This window comes from Desmodus rotundus, chromosome 7, assembly GCF_022682495.2.
Source record: "Desmodus rotundus isolate HL8 chromosome 7, HLdesRot8A.1, whole genome shotgun sequence".
Taxonomy (NCBI): domain Eukaryota; kingdom Metazoa; phylum Chordata; class Mammalia; order Chiroptera; family Phyllostomidae; genus Desmodus; species Desmodus rotundus.
Genome location: NC_071393.1, coordinates 9261666 through 9279715, shown reverse-complemented (window position 1 = coordinate 9279715; position 18050 = coordinate 9261666). Strand labels below are relative to the sequence as shown.

General features: G+C 49.1%; 1 protein-coding gene across 3 annotated transcripts in view; it reads left to right on the top strand.

The window, feature by feature from the left end:
• The first annotated feature begins 239 nt into the window (after positions 1-239).
• Positions 240-18050, top strand: part of KSR2 (kinase suppressor of ras 2) — a 274031-nt gene continuing 256220 nt past the window's right edge. For all 3 annotated transcript variants that reach the window (XM_045200496.3, XM_045200494.3, XM_045200495.3), the window contains exon 1: positions 240-1440. In XM_045200496.3, coding sequence (XP_045056431.1) covers positions 1261-1440 — 180 coding nt within the window. In that variant the 5' untranslated portion in view covers positions 240-1260. The remainder of the gene's footprint in view (positions 1441-18050) is intronic.

Below are 18050 nucleotides of genomic sequence, written 5' to 3'. Positions count from 1 at the left end.
ACTTAGGGTTTTAAAGTTGGGCGCACACCTGCTTCCAGGCAGAGCGCACCTGCTGAGCCTCACTTTGGCCTCGTCTCGCGAGAGCGGGGCTGTAGTAGTGGCCCCCCACCCCCACCCCCGTACCAAATCCCTCTCCCCGCCCCCACGCTTGGCTTCTGCGCTCTGGCACGCTCCCTGCCACCTTCACCGCCCCCGGGAGCAGCCCCGGCCCGCAGCGCGCGCTTTCACCGCGCCCCGCCCGCCGCTCGCTCGCTCGCTCGCCCGCCCGCACGCCCGCCGGGTAGTAATTTCATTTTGCCACGAGAGCTCCGCATACCCTCGAACTCCCGCCCCCGCCCGCTCCCCTTGCCCGCCAGGGAGTCGTCCCTTCCCCGGCCAGGTGCGCGAGCCTGCGCGCTCCTCCTCCGCCTCCTCCGGCGGGTCCCCGGCGCGCCGGGGCCGGGCTGGCTGGGGCGGATGCGCGCACGGCGCCTCTCCACCAACCCGCTCCCCTGCAGGTCCCTCGCTCGCTCTCCATCCCTCGCCTGCGCTCCCTCGCTCCCCCCGCCCTTTGATTGACAGGCAAGATGTCGGTGTGGAGCGAGGCAGGAGCGAATGCAGCAGCCGTCACCCCCGGAGCCCGGCGGCGGCAGCAGCAGCAGCAGCGCAAGGAGGAGACAGCAGCCAGCCGCAGTCGCCGCTGCAGCCGCGGGAGCAGTGCCGACAGCATCTTGAGGGCGCGCTAAAGCACCCCAAACGGCGGACAATGCCGTGTCACTGCAACTGGGAGGGGGCAAACCAGATTTTTTTGACATAAAAGCCAGCCAGCCAAAAATATATAATTTTGCCCTTCACGGAGCCGGTGTGTAAAGAGTGAGCGCTATTTTGCTTCATCTCCGCCTCTGCCTCCTCCGCCCTCTCTCCTCCCCCTTCTCTTTCTCCTCCTCCTCCCTAAGTGTATATAGACAGCATCACATCACCTGGTTTGCTTCTGAGAAGCGGCATCTCTCCTTTTCAGGGACTAGAGACTCAGAGCGAGGAGACGTTCTAATGGAGTCGGCTCGATACCCTAAAATAAAATAATAAATTTTGGCTCTCGTCCCCTCCTCCCACCCCCACCCCCTCAGCCCTGTGTGAGATGTTGGGTTTCTTCTTCATGAGACATTGTTGAGAAGTCGCAGTGGTTGGAGAGGCGTAGGGGATAGACTACCTCTACTGCCCCCTCGCCCCCCTTTTTTCTCTCTGAGGAGGAGGAGGGGAAGGGGGCTTGCAGAGCAAGCGATGGATGAGGAAAACATGACGAAAAGCGAGGAGCAGCAGCCTCTGAGTTTGCAAAAAGCCTTACAGCAGTGCGAGCTGGTCCAAAACATGATAGACCTGAGTATCTCCAACCTGGAAGGGCTTAGGACCAAGTGCGCTACCTCCAACGACCTCACGCAAAAAGAAATCCGGACCCTGGAGGTAGGTGTTGCTTTCGGGGGACAAAAAAAAAGATGCAGTCCTTCCTTCCCTCCCCTTTCTCCCCACCATCCCCTTTCCTTTGATTCTGTTTGTTGCGGGGTGGGGGTGGGAGGGTAGCAAGGGGGGCAGATGTGGTTTTCTGTGATTTATCTTCTTGCAAAGGCTGCACTGAATGTCCCTCCACTGTGCTGCTGTCGTCTACGCCTGGCTGGGTGGTGGTAGTAGTAGTAGTAATTGTTATTCTTTATTTATTATTATCCTTGCGGCAGTTATGATCATTCTCTCCCTCTCCGAGGAGTGAGTTCTCTCTCTTCTCCGCTTGTGGATTTGTTTATATGCCAGGGGGGCTTGTGTGCTGGGTAAGACATTGAGGCGCTGCAGAGAACCCACGTGATCTTGCGCATTCTGCAGGTGGTCAAAAGGTGGTTTTTGCTCGCAGAATGGGGTTGCCTATAAATATAGCCCTCGTCTTCTCTCCACCTCCTTCCCAGCACCCCCTTTTGCTCCTTGGATTTTATTTTGTTTGTTTTCTCAGCGATATACATGTAAGGAGGCACGATGCATTAAAAAAAATTCCCATTGAGCTACCCATTTCCAATCAAATCGTTTTGATGCAGGGAACTGTTGCAGGCCTAAAACGTGTACAAATATTTTTTAAAAAATATGCCCGGATCAGGGCACACAAGTGGCGTGGGAAAATACTCTTGAGTCTCGGTGGGACCCTGAGGAAGGGGGTTGGGGGAGGAGTTCCCTCAGGAGTGTTGGAACATTCTCTCCAACAGAACTTGAGGGGGAGTTCCGAGCAGTTTTGTGGGGGGTGGGGTAGATGCAAAGTTACTCAGAAAGAAGATGGCAGAAATTTTTCCTTCCAAAGGCCGTTTGGGCAAAGGAGGAGGGTTTCAGGAGCTTTAGAACATGCCTGGGGGCCACAAAACCATTGGGTATCCACGGTGTCTGGAATATGGGAAGAGCTGGGCGCACTTCCCTCCCTCCAACCAGCCCAGCTGTGCACATGGCTTGATTAAATTCGGGAACTCCCAATAGCTGGCAGGTGATGCGTTTCTAAGGCCTGAACTCTTCAGTCCTTAATTAAAGCTTTTAGTCCTTCTGCCCGCCCTCTCCCACCCCACTCCTAGCTTGGATGACCACCTCTCTGGGATTCACTTTCAAGCCTTTCCTTTTCCTCCATGGTTTTACATTTAACTGGATGTCAGCAGGCAGGAAGGTCATCATTTCCAAAGTGGAGTTTGTGTGTGTGGGTGTGTGGGTGTGTATGCTGTTTGCCACCCTAGAATACATGTGCACCTGTCATCTGGGACAATGATCCCCAGAAATGAAATAAGATGAATGTTAAGGGGTGTCTGAGGAGTGGAGACTGTGTTGGGAGGCACAGGTATTCTCTTTCTCAGTGCGTTGGGAGAGCAGTCAGTCTGGGCCGGGATTCTGCTGCTGGAAGAGGGGTGTGGGATGTCCTGACCCTCCTTCTGTCTGCGCAGTGCCGGAGATAGGATTCTGTTCCAAAGTGCATGCAGTAAATAAACAAATAACCCGAAGGGCCACCTGCAGTCTCTCTCATTTCTTGGAGCCGGGAGTCCCACACGGTAGTTAGTGTGTTATTATGTGAGCCTCTCCAGTTTTCTCCCCCTCTGTTCCACATGCTCCATCCTCTGATAACTCTCTGGGCGACGGTGATGGTCGCAGTGGGCCCTGGATTCTGGTGCTGCTTTTCTGCCTGGCGGTTTTGATTTGGGGAATGGAGGCCTTGGTATGGTGGGAGGCTGCCGTTACTGGGACTGCATCTGTTTGTTAGTTTCCTAGTCCCAGCGTGCCTCAGCATGCTAGCCACTCTGTCCACGTCCCCTGTGGAAGGGCCTGGAGATCCCAGGTCTTCAGGGCTAGAGGGTGGAGACACTGAGGAGGGGCGGGTGGTGGTGGGGTCAGCCAAGTCCTGCCAAATCTCAGTGGGCTTTGAACCCACAGGGTTCTTACATCCCAGTCGTTCTCAGATTTTGTATATCGAAACCACCCAAGGAGCTTGTTAGAAATGCACATTCCCAGACTCTAACCTCATAGAGTCTAATTCAGTTGGGATTGGAGGGGGCCCGGGAATCTGCATTCAATAGTCCAGTAGTTTCTGATGCATGTTTTCACATAGACACGTTGAGAAATACTATAATCTGTTAGGAGATGGATGTCATACATATCTCAGCTATTCGATAGTGACAACTTCCTGCTCCCAAACACTAAATAAAAAATTGGAAGACTATCTCCACAAACCTTGATAATATGCAAAATTTACGAACATTCCATGTACCCCTGTAGAAACAGCATGGGCTCAGCCTTCAGAAGCATACCTCATGGTGAGGGACCCGAGGTTACATACATATATGTGGGATAATGATGAAGTCCAAACAGTAACTAATATGGGGGAAAAGCATGTGGGCCCATTAGGAATGTGTTCTCTGGGGCATGAACTGGAAAATCCAGCCACAGTGGTTAATCAAATAATGGATTCTTTTTCTCGTGCAAGAAGAAGTCTGGAAGTACGTTGCTGCTTGAGGTGGCTCCGTAAGTTAATAACATCAGAGCTGATGTCTTCGCAGATATTCAGGGTTGCAGGGTGGCCTCTGAGGCTTCAGCCATTACACCAAGGTTGAAGGCAGGAAGGAGCGGACCTGGTTGAGTGTCAAGGCCTAACTGGCCCCTATCTTTCGTACCTAGCTTCCCCAGGGCACTTCCTGCTACCTGCCCCACAGGTGATGTTTAATTACCTCTTCTTGGCCAGAACTAGGTCACATGGCTAGGCCCAGCTGCAAGGCTTGAAGGGGAAACATGGGGACGCCATTGTGATTGGCTCGGTGGGTCACGATCCCTTGCCTTGGTTGACCTGCGGCCACTGCATACAAAGTCAGGGTTCTGCTGGCGTGGAAGAAAGCAAGAAGGGACATTGGGTGGGTCACCAGCATGTCGCCCAGAGTGTATCACAGGGGAGAGATCATGGGCTTTGGCTTTAGACTGATGTTGTTTTGAATTCTAGCTCTTCTACTTCCTTTACCTTGGGCCGGTGATTTCCATGTTCTGACCCACGGTTTAATATTTGGCAAAATGGCAGTGATAGAATAACAGAACCTACCTCAGAGGTGGTCACCAGGATTAAAAGAGATGACAGTTTCAAGGGTCTGGTGCTGTCCCTGGCACCGTGCCCACAGGTGTTGAGTAAATGGGAGCTGTTATGATTAGCATTACGTGGCGTGGTGGAGAGGACATGGCAGGGAATGTCCCAGACCTGAGGGAGAGAACAAAGAACTTGAGCAGCATTTCCTAAGTATGTTCTGTGGATTCCTTGTCTTGTGGAATGTTGACATTTTTCATTCTTTCAACATCTGCCGAAATCCAGGCGCCGTCCTGGATGCTGGTGGTCAACAAGTGTCGGCAGACGGAGTGAGTCCTGTGGTTCACGTGTTTGGGAAAGGTCGAGTTAAGCAAAGGGAAACCAGCGTCTTTGCTGCGGACTTCTCAGAGCCTTGGATCTGCCGGAGACGTTTATCGTGACTCCCAGAGAGCGCAGAGTCTGCAGTTCCCTTTTTTCCAAGGATACCTCTCGGGACTGATGTTCCAGAGAAGTCACCTGGGGAAACATTTGGCAAGGCAGGGAAACGGTCCTGGTTGGGGGTCTGGGGGCCCTGAGTGGAGTGAGGAAGGGGGGTTTTAGGTGGCTCTCTGGACCAGAACAACAAACCAGATGAAGGCACTTTCATGCCCCATGGGGCAGCTCAGAGACCAGGTGGCCCAGAACGGACAGTCCCCGGTAGAGTGTCATTGGAGACAGATGTAGGCTGTTCACCCCTGGGGTCTGACTTAGCACAAGGGAATCAGATCAGTCAAGTTTCATCCCCTGGAGCGGGGAGATAGAAATCTTCAAAAGTTTGGGAGTGAACATGATAAAAAAAAAAAAAAGACGTTGAAAGGTTAGTCTGGCAGCCCGCATCAGGGCTGACGGTAGTAAATGCTTTGGGCCTTGTGGGCCGTGTGGTTCCCATCACAACCACTCAGCTCTGCTCTCAGAGCATGCGGCAGCCAGGGGCAACACAAAAATGAATGTTTTCCAAGAAAACTTTATTTGTGGATCCTGAAAGTCAAATTGTATATAATTTTCACATATTACAAAATATCACTTTCCTGTTGATTATTTTGACATTTAAAAATTCTTAGGTTCAGGGCTTTACCTAAACAAATGGTGGGTCAGATTTGGCCCATGGGCTGTAGCTGGCAGCTCCCTGGGCGGGAGGGTGAAAGGGGCAGAAAAGAGATCATCTGACAGGTGAGCAAGTGAGGCCGGGACTGGAGGGTGCTGGCCAAGTGCAGGTGGTTCTGACCTGGGTCTATTTTGATTGAGTTAGAAGGGGAGGAAAATATCAGGGATTGGGCTGGGGGAGCGTGGATAAGTACAGAATCTCCTTACACAGCAAGGACACGGTAGCCACATGCATACTGTTTGGTCTTCACATGTTCTGTCTCCGTGATTGATTCTGGTGTACCAAACCATCCCTAGACTTAATTGTGTTTAGGAAACTCTGGACTTCAGGCAACTTGTTATTTTCCATGATGCTCTGTGTTGGGATTGGCCTGGTGGTTCTTCAGCTGGTCTTGCCTGGGCTCACTCACGTGACCACATTCAGCTGGCAGATGGGCTGCTGGCTGAGAGCTGAGCCTCTTTCTCCGCGTGGCCTCCCCAGTGGATAGCCTGGGTTTCTTACTTGTCCCCAATGTTCTGAGAGGGCAAGAGCGAAAGTTGTGAGGTGTCTTGTGCCGATCTCGCCTGGGTCATCCATGTGGTTGTGGTCATCTGGTGGCTCGACTGGGGCTGGGAGGTCCGAGGGGGCCTTGTTCACATGGCCGGTGGTTGGCTGGGCTGCTTCAGTTTCCATCTGCATGGATTCTCCAGCAGGACAGCCTAGGTTTCTTATGGGGTGGCAACGGCAGTGTTCCAAGTGGCCAAACCCTAGCACACAGCCCCTCGTAGTCTCTGCTTCTGCAACCTTTGCTCATGTCCCATTGGCCAAAGCGAGTTTGGTGGATAAGCCCAGAGTCAATGTGGGAGTAGCTCTCCAAGCGTATGGATTCCAGCAGGCATGTTCACGGGGGGCCAATGAACAATCGAATATAGCAAGGTACCACAGCTATGAGAAAAAACAACCAAAATAAAACTGAAAGAGCATGGGAAAGTGAGGCAGAGGCACGGGGTAATCAGCCAGGGTCTCTAGAAGGTGTTTTGGGGACTTGAGGAAGTAAACCATGAAACATCTGGGGAACCCACCAGACAGAGGGAACAGCAGGTGCAAGTTCCTTGGGCGGGAATGTGCTCCACCTGTTATTAGAACAGTAAGGGACCCCTGTGGCTGGAGTGCTGTGTGTGGGGAAGGGCTGAGGGGCCCAGTGGGGGACCAGCCAGGACCTGGTCAGAGAGTGCTTGCCTAAGGTCCTTGGATTTTGTTTTGTGGACGAGGGTGATTGATTCATGTTTTTAAAAGGTCCTTCAGATTGCTGCAGGAAAATAGACCATTGGGTGTAAGAATGGGAGCTGGGAGACAAGTTGGGGGTTAGGGTGGAAATCACAGCTAAAACGGACTGTGCTCAGAGCTGTTTTGATGGTTGGGGGTGAGACAAGTGACTGGATTCAGGAGGTCAAATGCCTGGTAGGTGCTCCTGAATTGGATATTGGGGAGGGGGTGAAGGAAAAGAAGGGAGGGTTATTCCTAGGTGTTGGGTCAGAGGACTGAGTGAATGGTGGTGACATAATTTGAAATCTGGAGACTGGGGGTGGAAAAGGTTGAGCTGGACAGTCAAGTCCTGTTTGGACACGTTGCATTTGTCACGTAGGCAGCTGGAGATCTGGGCCTGGGCGTCTGAGGGAGGAAGGAGATAAGAAGTTCTGTCAATACGCCAGGGACACCTTTCCGTATGAAGAAGTCTTATTTTTAATACCTGCATGTTATTACATGGATGTGCCATAACTTATTTAACCAAAGTTCTCTGGTCAGATGTTTGTTTAGAATTCTCCATGATTATAAACAGCACTGTAGTAGACTTCCTTGTCTTGTGGCGTGTAGTCATCCTTGCTTTTGACTCCTGGCAGTGGAATTGCCGGATCCAAGGATATGCAAAGTTTCAGGACTTCTGATAGGTTTTGCCTAATTGCCCTTCACCAGCTGCGCGGGAGAGGGCCCTTTTCCTCATATCCTCAGCTTGGGTTTCTGGTTCATTTTGTGTTTTGGTTGCTGTTTTGACGACCCCGGAGCCCGGGGTTAAGGAGGCAGTTGCGTCAGGTTGGAATCTTATCTGTCCTGTTTCTCGTTGGGAAGGACCTGGGGACCTGCGGCGACAGGAAGAGCCTGTGGTTTTCGCACACAGGGGCCAACCTGTGGAGACCTAGCCTCTTCTTCTGCCTTCTTCTCCTGCAGTTATGTGTGGGAGGTGGTCTCACAGTTCTGAGTCACTGGCAAAGGTTATTTCTGAAGGGCTAACTATCCCTGCGGGTTTTCAGAGTCAGTTCTACTTTGGAACTTGTTACCCTTCTTCCTCCAATGGACAGAACACTGGGAGAGTCTCTTCCCCTAGAGAATCGGTCATTTTCTGGGCTCCCACCCATCTGGCCCCCAACTTCTGGGACTTGGCCCTCTTCCCAGTCCCCATCATGAGGCTCCGTGTCTGGTGGCTGGGGAGGTGTTCTGCTGAAGAAGATGAGGGGCTCGTGGCATTGGGAAGGAGCATGGAGAAGCTGAGGGATGGGAAGGGGAGAGGGACAGGAAGGGGAGAGGGACAGAAATGGGAGGAGAAAGCCAAAGTGTAGAATGATTTTCTTCAGCAGGTTTTCTGTAACCTTTGAAATGTCCCTCAAGTGGGGTGGGTAGTGACCACAAGTATGGTTGTTCCTGTTTTACAAGTGAGTTTACTGAGGTTTAGAGGCAGTGATTTAACCCAAACTGCAAATTAAGGCAGCCACAGATACAGGAAGAGGTCTACTGCTCTGCGGTGGGTGTCCCAAAGGTGCCACAGCCTGGGAGGGGCGAAGGGAAGGTGAGGGCAGGCAGAGGCCTAGGGGAAGTGCAGGTGATAACGGTAATGTGATCAGCGGTGACAGCTGCAGGATTAATGAGAGTCATAATGACCACATGCTCTGTCGCTCAAACGCTTTCGTTGGTGACTGTTACAGATGACAACTATCAAAAAGAGATGCAGGCTGGACTGCTAGCAACAGAGCAGGGCGTCCACAGAGACAAGAAAGAATGAGGAAAAGCGAGGCAAACGTTTTAGACCTGAGAGGTTGGTTCCGTGTGGTAGCCACTTACCACATTGGCCACCGACCTGTTGAAACTTGAATTCCAGTTGAAATACGCTATTAGTGTATAATGCACACCAGCTCCTGAGCTCTGAGTATGAAGGAAAGAATATGAAAGACTCATTAATAATGTATTTATATTGACAACACGTTGAAATGTTACCATTTTAGATATATTGGGTTGAATTATGGTAAAATTCATTTCACGCATACCTTATTACCTTATTTTCCTGAGGTTACTAGAAAATTTTAAATAATGTGGGTGGCTCACTGTATATATCAACAGGACAGCTCTGCATTTGAGCATTGAGGTGATGCCTCTGTTTTGCTATAATGGAAATCTTGTTCTTGATAACGACCAAAAATATGGGCCCTCTGTGGAGTCACTAAGCAGCCATTGATTCAAGCAGTGGATGCGTTCCAAAGAAGGATGCCTTTGCTTTCCCTGGACCAATGGAAAAGTGAGATGAGGGCTCAGGAAAAAAGTTAACTGAGTCCCTGGGAATTTTGGGTGAGTGCTTGAAGCAGCATAGCTGAGTACGCAGGGGGCTTGGGCTCCAGTCTGGGCTCAGGGTTTACTAGCTAAGTAACCTTGGGCAAATGCACTCTCCTTTCTAAGCCTCAGTTTCCTCGCTGATAAAGCCAGGATAATCTTACATAGGAGAATTACGCCGATTAAATGGAATCAGGCACTAAAGAGCTGAGCAGAATGGCAGGAATGTGGCAACTGCTTAATTATCGTTACCTTCACTACTTTCGGTTACCATCCTCCCTATGGACTGGTACGGGGGTTAGGGTGTTGCGGCCCTCTGTGGTGGTTAGCGTGTTTCAGCCATTCCAGGAGATGCCATCCTTGAGTGTGCCATTCATTCATTCATTCATTCATTCCTGAATGTTAGCTGAGCCCCCAGTGTTGGGGCGGCAGGGGGCAGGCACAGCCAGGCGTGAGAAGAAGAAACCCATAGAAGCCTTCTGTGGGATACTGGCATGCCTGCTGGTGAACAAGATTCCGATACCAGATCTGAATCTTTCAGTTCGCCCCCAGATGACTCACTGCTCATCAGTACCTGGCAGGCTTTAGTCTTTAACCACGTGCTGCTCATCACACCCCTAAGTTGGGTAACAAAGTGCAGTCATGTGCCACCGAACCATAGGCACGAGGTCTAAGAAACATGGCGACTTCACCGTCGGGTAAGTATCACAAAGTAAGTACACTCACAGTCGCCTAAGTGGTGTAGCCAGTGATTTTCCTCCTTTCTCACCTTGCGGCGCACATAAGCTAATACTAGCATTCTGCGGCACACCAAAAAAGATATTTTTTGCTGATCTGACAAAAATAGGTATAGTTTTTTTACTATTGTCCACTTATAGTGGTCCCCATTTCCCCCCATCACTCTCCCCTGCCCTACCCACCCTACCTCTTACATTCAGTCCTCCTCCCCTCCCCCATTGTCCTTGTCCATAGGTCCTTTATACACGTTCCTTGTCTTGACCCTTCCCCTTCATTCCCCCATTACCCACCTCCCACTCCCCTAAAGTCGGTACACTTTGTGCTCATTCACACCGGACGGCTATCGTGTGCTGGCTGTTGCCATGCTTTGTTTGACAGTCTAAAGGGAAACAGGCCAGCACCCTGACCAAAGAGTCAGATGCCGCGGTCCCACCAGGTTTTGCTTTATTTATCTGGAGCTGTTTTGCTAAGCGTAGACACATGTGGGATGTTGTTTTCTCAGTGAGCTGACCCTGTATTGTTCTGTAAAGTTACTCTTTATCCCTGGTAATTTCCTTTGCTTTGAAAACTACTTTCTCTGATAGTAATATGGCTACCCAGCTTCTCTTTTTTTAGGCTTCTAAAAATTGAGATAAAATGCACCATTTTAACTCTCTGGAAGTAGACAACTCAATGGTTTTTAGTATGTGCTCGCTATTGTACTGTCATTGCCCTTTCTGATTCTAGAAAATCAGCATCTCTCTCACACACACACACACACACACACACACACACCCTCTTGTACCTGTTGGCGGTCAGTCCCCTTTCCCCGCCCTCCATCCCCTGGCAACCACTAATCTGTTTTCTGTTGCTATGGTTTTACCTGTTCTAGATGTTTCATGTAAATGAAATCATACAGCACGTGGCTGTTCGTGTCTGGCCCTCTTCGCTCGGCATAACGTCTTCAGGGCCCCCCCCCCCCCGCGTCGTAGCACACGTCAGCACCTCATTCCTGTTTCTGGCTGGACAAGACACCGTTATGTGGACAGACCCATTTCGGTTTTCCGTCCATCAGTGGACATTTGGGTTGTTCCCTCCTGTGGCTACTGTGACACGTGCTGCTGTGAACGTTGGTTTGCTGGGAGAATGGGGACTCTTTCGGAGGTAACTTTGTCCTTTGCCGAAAACGAAAGAAGCATCCGCAAGTTCAGGCGGGCCCACAGTTAGGAACTCAGGAGTCAGAACTTCCTTCCATACCTTTGGGCTTGTACAGGGTGGTCCATGAGACAGTTCCCTGGAGCTTGGTTGGCTCTTCTGGTTCTATATGCCAGGTTATGAATTGTGCACACTGGCTTCAGACATGGAAGTCACTACATAAAACAGTCATTCTAAAGACAGTTCTAGACCTGAAAGCATGGCATAGTCACTGTAGAAAAAAATAGAGTATGTGTTTAATCAAAAAGTGAACACACTTAGAATCCCACCACCCACAGATCAACATTAACACCTTGTTACAGAGTCTCACAGGCTTCTGCTCCTGCCAGCATGTCTTTTTATGTGACTTTTAAGAATAACTATGTTTTATATATTTTGTAGTCTCCACTTTTCCTCTTAAAAGTTGACTTTAAGACATGAATGCCTTTCCCTGCCAAAACTGTTTTTAAATAGCATTTCAAATGACTGCTAACATTCCAGCTTAAAGATATAGCGTAATTGAGTTGACCCAGCTCCTTTGGTGGTTAGATTATTTCAGATTTTTCTTGTTGCTCTCATAAATACAACCTAATGACTGCTTTTGAAATGAAATCACTGTAAAGCGTTCTTACTTGTTTCCTTAAGAAATATACTTTAGCCCTGGACAGTTGTGGCTCAGTTGGTTGGAGCGTCATCCCGTGGACCAAAAGATTGTAGGTTCGATTCCTGGTCAGGGCACATACCCAGGTTGTGGGTTCGACCCCGGGTCAGGGCACAGACAAGAAGGGCACCAATTGATGTTTCTCACATCGATGTTTCTCTCTACCTCCTCCCTTCCTCTCTTCTTCCCTTTCTCCCTCTCTCACTCTCACTGTAAACCCCCACCCCCCAAAACAAAAAAAGCAATGAAGACATGTCCTTGAGTGAGGATTTTAAAAAAAAAAACTATTCTTTGGAAGAATTATTGTGTACTTCTAAGGCCTGTTCTCATCCATGGGTTGATGGCCCTTTAGAAAGAGCATACCCATTTATAGGTGTCTTGGAGTTTACAGGAGCGGAGTTTGTGGCTTTGCATCTTCAGGAATGATAACTGTGATAGGTAAATGTTTCCATTAAGTCTGTGACTTAAAAAAACATGTAAAGTCACTTTACTACATCTGTGAATCAACTTGCGATGAGCTCAGAAACTTGAGGCAGACATGGTTTTTAAAAAACGCACATTTCAATCGAAATAAATACAGAGTTGGAATCACGTCCATGACACGGAAGCCTACTTGAAGATGAAATTTTTCGGGAGTGATATCAGAAAGGGATATGAGTTTTCCAGGCGAGGCCACCTGGTTTCCAGGGACATCACAGTCAGTGGTTTTCTGGGGCCAGGCAGGACACCCACAGAAGGAGAAAGGCCAGAAGTAGGATACTTGGGAGGTGCCATATGGGCCATGGTGAATTTGAGGGCACATGTCACATTCTACAGATGTGGCCAGTGGATAGGATTTGGGCCTGATGTTGCCAGATCTTTCCAGGTTGCAGTGGAACCCAGAAGTCAAAACTATAAATACAAAGCAGACATCGCCTCATTATGGTCTGATCGTGAGCATCTCCGCCCTCTCCTTGCATTCAAACGTGTGTGTATATATGTTTAAACAGTGTCGAGCAAGGGAAGGGAAAGCACAGGGCTTCAGCACCTGAAAGAATTTGTGAGCACCAGTGGTGTGTGATGGCTGCTTCAGAGTTTTTCCTAATCCAGTCCCTCCAGGGGTTGAACGACTGAAGGTTTCTGTGTTCAGCCGGGAGAAGATGGGGTAACCAGTTACTTGTTTGTTTTATAATTTTTGCTTCCCGGGTGGCTATTCTCAGTCTCCAGTGAGGGTAAAGTAAGCTATGTGACCAGGACCAGACAGTGACATGCACATGCATTTCAAACCTATACAGATGTAGAGAGAATAGCATAATGCACCCATGTGGACCCATCACACCACTTCAACAGCAATCGAATTATGGCCGGTAAACCCCACCATCTCTCCCCCCCACCCCTGCCCTGCTCCATGCTCTCTGGATTATTGTGAAGCATTTTCTAGAACTGTTGTGGCATTTCATTCTCATATACTTTGATATGCACTTCTAACAAATGCCAAGTACTCTGTTTTAAGTATAACCAGATTACTATTGTCCTGCCAATAAATTTCTTGGTCAGATATTTACCTAAGTAACAAATCAAACAACCATGCCCTGGCTCTGCTGGCTTTACTCAAAACAGTCTTGAAAACTGTCTGCAGAGTCTCACGAGAAAACAAGTCTCTCGATTTTGTCTCGACCCCAAATGGTAACCTTCATGGTGGCCGCTTGATGACGGCCAGTGGTGTTTGTTCATTGACAACACGTGAATAGTCAAGCCCACCTTCCACGAACAAGGTGAGTGAGTTGCCGTTGCAGTTGACCGAGACAGTGTCCCGAGCAGGGTGTCTGGGAGGAAACTCAAAGGGAAGAGTCGGCGGAGCTCTGGGGTTGGGTGTCGTCAGTCATTTCCTGCGTCTGCTCTAAACAGGGGCTGGTCGGTTCGTGGCAGCGCCCCTTCCCACTCGTTCATCCCCCGTTGCGTTAGGTTCAGGAGACTGGAGCGGAGTGGTGCCTGCGGGGGACTTGTGACATGCAAATAGGTACACGGGCCGGCACAAATAACGCCCCCCGTTTTTATGACAAAATCTTTTATTACAAAGTCATAAGCGTGTAATTCTGTAACATAACAATGGCACACTCGAGCACACCACGTGACATTTTAGGTGAAATGTTCAAATTAAACCTATAAATTATTACACCCATATACCCTCCCGACCACAGCAAAGCAGGTGTTACTTCAGCTGGACCCCGTCTGCTGCCTCTCAGGCACTGTGCTAGGCTCTTGGCCCACAGAATGTATCGCTCAAGGATCTAGTGATGTGATTTTAAAACTACGACCCGAAGGACGATGGCCTTAATTAGAGGTGAGGAAAGTCTTTTCTAGGCAGAGGGAGGTGTGTGCAAAAGCCTGGAGGTAGGAAACAGTGTCGGGCATTTGAGGAAGCAGATGAAGTCCTACGTGGCTGGAGGACAGAGGGTTCAGGCCCATTTGAAGGCAATGGGGTGGGGCATCACTTTTTCCTTTTTCTAAACTGGCTTCTGTGGCATCTTTTTCCTACCTCATCTCCTCTTACAAAACAAGGAGCCTGTCTCATTGCCAAACTGGACAAAACTCTGTAACCTGTGATCTCCGTTTGTCAAACACGATTTGAAAGCGTAACATGAATGTCTTGGTCCCCTAAGGTGGAGGCAGGTTCTTTAACACCACAACAACACAAGCCAACCCATACTAGTAATAGATGGGCAAGACCTGGAGAAGGGTAGGGTGGAGGGATGGGGAAAATAAAGCTGGGAGACAAGAGGTGGTGGGATGGAAATACATTCTAGGTCTTATGCTTTGTGGTTTATTATTAACAGCAGAGCAGAAAATGTCTCTGCAGAGTTATGAAGAATTCATTACTAGCATGCTATGGGTCTGAGAGCTGGTCATTCTTTGATCAGATTAACGATAATGAGAGCAGTCTTATATTAACTCAGATTAAGAGGAGGCCTCTCCCCTACCACTATTCAGTCGTACGTGTATAATCACATTTCCTCACAGCCAGTTGCCCTTAGTCGTCTGCGAAGATGGGAACTAAGGTTTGTGAAGGTAGAACCAGGACTGCAGGGGGTGGGGGCTGAGCCCAGATGCCCCCTTGAAACTGGGGTCCCATGGGGAAAGAGCCCCTTGGACATCTCCTGTGCTCCAGCTTTTGTGTAGTCTCCCTGACACTGCTCCTCTGTTTCCAGACTCGTTCTCTTCTTCCTGGGTCTGTTTCATCCCAGCTCCCAGTGCCCCAGTGTTGGACGCCTACAATGTGCCACGCAGTGTTTTGGGTGCTGGGGATGCATCTGTGAGTGAAACAGGCGAAGAGCCTTGCATTAGGGCAGCTCACGTTCGATCCAGGTGAGACGGACAATAAGCAAATAAATAAAGAGTAAGGAAAGTAAAAGCACAATAGAAGGTGCTGTTTCATGGAAAAGATGACATTCGAGCAAAGACCGAAAGCAAGTGAGGGAGTGATCCAGGAGGATCTCTGGGGCAAGGAAGAGAGTGTCCAGGCAGGAGCAAAGGCTTGTGCAAAGGCCCTGAGGTCTCGGAGGAACAGCTAGGACGCTGTAACTGGAGTGGAGGCCCGAGGATCAGGTCAGAGCAGCAAAGTGAGACCAGATCAGGAGACCAGGATAGAGACCTTTCCAGCCGAAATAGTGCATTGGGGGGCTTTGAGCAGAGATGTTCATGATCTGACTTGAGTCTGAATAGCATCCTTCTAGCTGCCGGTTGAGAATAGACTGTAAGAGGCATGAATAGAAGCAGGTAGGTGAGTGAGAAGGATGTTGCAGGTGAGGCATGATGGTAGCTCCCACCAGACGGGTGAGCTGTGGTTGGATTTTGGATAGATTTAGAAATGAGGGCAAACAGGGTTTCCAGGTATGTTTGACGATGCCTGTTGACCCATGTAAGAACTGGTGGTGTGTCTGGGTTGTATGAACCCAGACTCTCTCAGTTGCAAGGGACTGGAATGTACCTGAGAGTGTTTACGCAAAAAGCAGAATTGTTTTTGGCTTATGTAACTGACTTGTTTAGGGGTAGCACCAGCTTCGGCATGGCTGGATCCAAGTACTTAAAGCATGTAGGTAAGCCCTGGCTGGTGTGGCTCAGTGGATTGAGTGCTGGCCTGCGAACAGAAAGATCACCGGTTCAATTCCCAGTCAGGGCACATGCCTGGGTTGTGGGCCGGGTCCCCAGTTGGGGGCATGTGAGAGGCAACCGATTGATGTATCTCTCACACATCAGTGTTTCTCTTTCTCCCTCCCTTCTCCTCTCTCTAAAAATGAATAAATAAAATCTTAAAAAAATATATAGGTAGGCAAGAAACTCTGTCTCCATCTCTCGGATCTCCTTCCTTTCTGGGTCGTTTGCATTCAGGCAGTTTTGCCTTATGGTGGCAGGATGGTCTCTGTGGACGCCACATTTACGTTCTGTCGTCACAGCCACTGTGGAGGAAGACCGTGAAGATCCCCCAGTGGCCCCAGTGAGTACCTGGGGTGTTCTTTTCACTGGTCAGGCTTGGTTGAAAGATCTTTTAACTCCGTGTTAACGAAGTCAGCTAGCTATATTTGCATAATAGCCTTATTCCACTCATCTATTCTGGGACCAAGAATCCTTTGCTTCCAGCACCTGTCTGGCCTCCCTTCAGGACGGGCCGTGTGTCTGTCCGGACAGCGACTGGATGGAGAACTGGAGCGCAGTGCCTGGTCCCAGCTCCGCCAGCCTCTCTCTCACCCCCGTCTGTCTTGAGTAAGTGATGTAACTCCACTGAGCTACCGAGAGTGCTGGGAGGGTCCAAGGAAAGTAGGTTTCAAAGTGCCTGGGAAACTGGGCCCAAGGCAGGGCCTGGCTGCATTGCTCCTGGTTAAAGAATCTATTTGTTGCTCATAGGGTCACCAGATAAAACACAGGATGCTTAATTAAACCAGAATTTCAGGTAAACAATAAATGCTTTTCCAGTATACTATGCCCAAATATTGCATTGGACATACTTATACTAAAAAATTATTCATTGTTTATCTGAAATTAAAATGTAATTGGATACCCTTTTATTTTCTACATCTGGCAGCTGGAGGTGATCACAACAAGGAACATGGTATTATCAGTGATCGCTCGCTGCTGACCCCAATAGCCACTCCATGTTAGTGCCAGAACAACCTCCAAATTGCAGGCATCTCTAGTGTTTTCCAATTGGACGTGAGTGAACTTTTTGTTCTCTCTTTTTCATTTTTATTGTTGACACTCTTACAGATGTCCTCATTTCCGCCCCCTTTGCCCGCCTCCACCCGTCCCTCACCCTCTCTTCCCTCTGGCCGTTGCCACACTGCTGTCTGTGTCTGTGGGTTATGCATGTGTGGTTTTTGGCTAATCCCTTTACGTTCTTTCATCCAGTTCCCCCTCCCCTCTGACAGGTGTCAGTCTGTTCCGTGCGTCCATGCCTTTGTTTCTGTTTTGTTCATCAGTTTATTTTGTTCATCAGATTCCACATATAAGTGGCATCATATGGTATTTGTCTTTCTCTGATTGGCTTGTTTTACTGAGCATAATAATCTCCAGGTCCATCCATGCTGTCACAAAACGGTAGGTTCCCTTCCTTTTTTTTTTTTTTTACCGCTGTGTAGTATTCCATCGGGTAAATATACCACAGCTTTTTTTATCCACTCCTCTACCAATGGGCACTTGGGCTGTTTCTAGCACTTGGCTATTGTAAATAATGCTGCTGTGGACATAGGGGTGCTCGTATGCTTTCACAGAGGTGTTTTGGGATTCTTAGGGTATATTCCCAGAAGTGGAATTTTGGGTCAAAAGGCAGTTTCATTTTTAGTTTTTTAGGAAATGCCATACTGTTTTCCACAGTGGCTGCACCAGTCTGCATTCCCACCAACGGTGCACTGGGGTTCCCTTTTCTCCACGTCCTCGCCAGCACTTGTTGTTTATTGATTTATTGATGAGAGCCATTCTGACAGACATGAGGTGACAGCTCACTGGGGTTTTAATTTACATCTCTCTGATGATTAGTGACAGTGAGCATTTTTTCATATGTCTATTGGCCATCCGTATGGCGAAGTATCTGTTCAGGTCCCTTGCCCATTTTTTCTTTGGATTGTTTGTCTTCCTGGTGTTGAGTTTATGAGTTCTTTATGTATTTTGGAAATTAACCCCCTATCAGATGTATCATTGGCAAATGTGTTCTCCCATGCAGTGGGTTTCCTTTT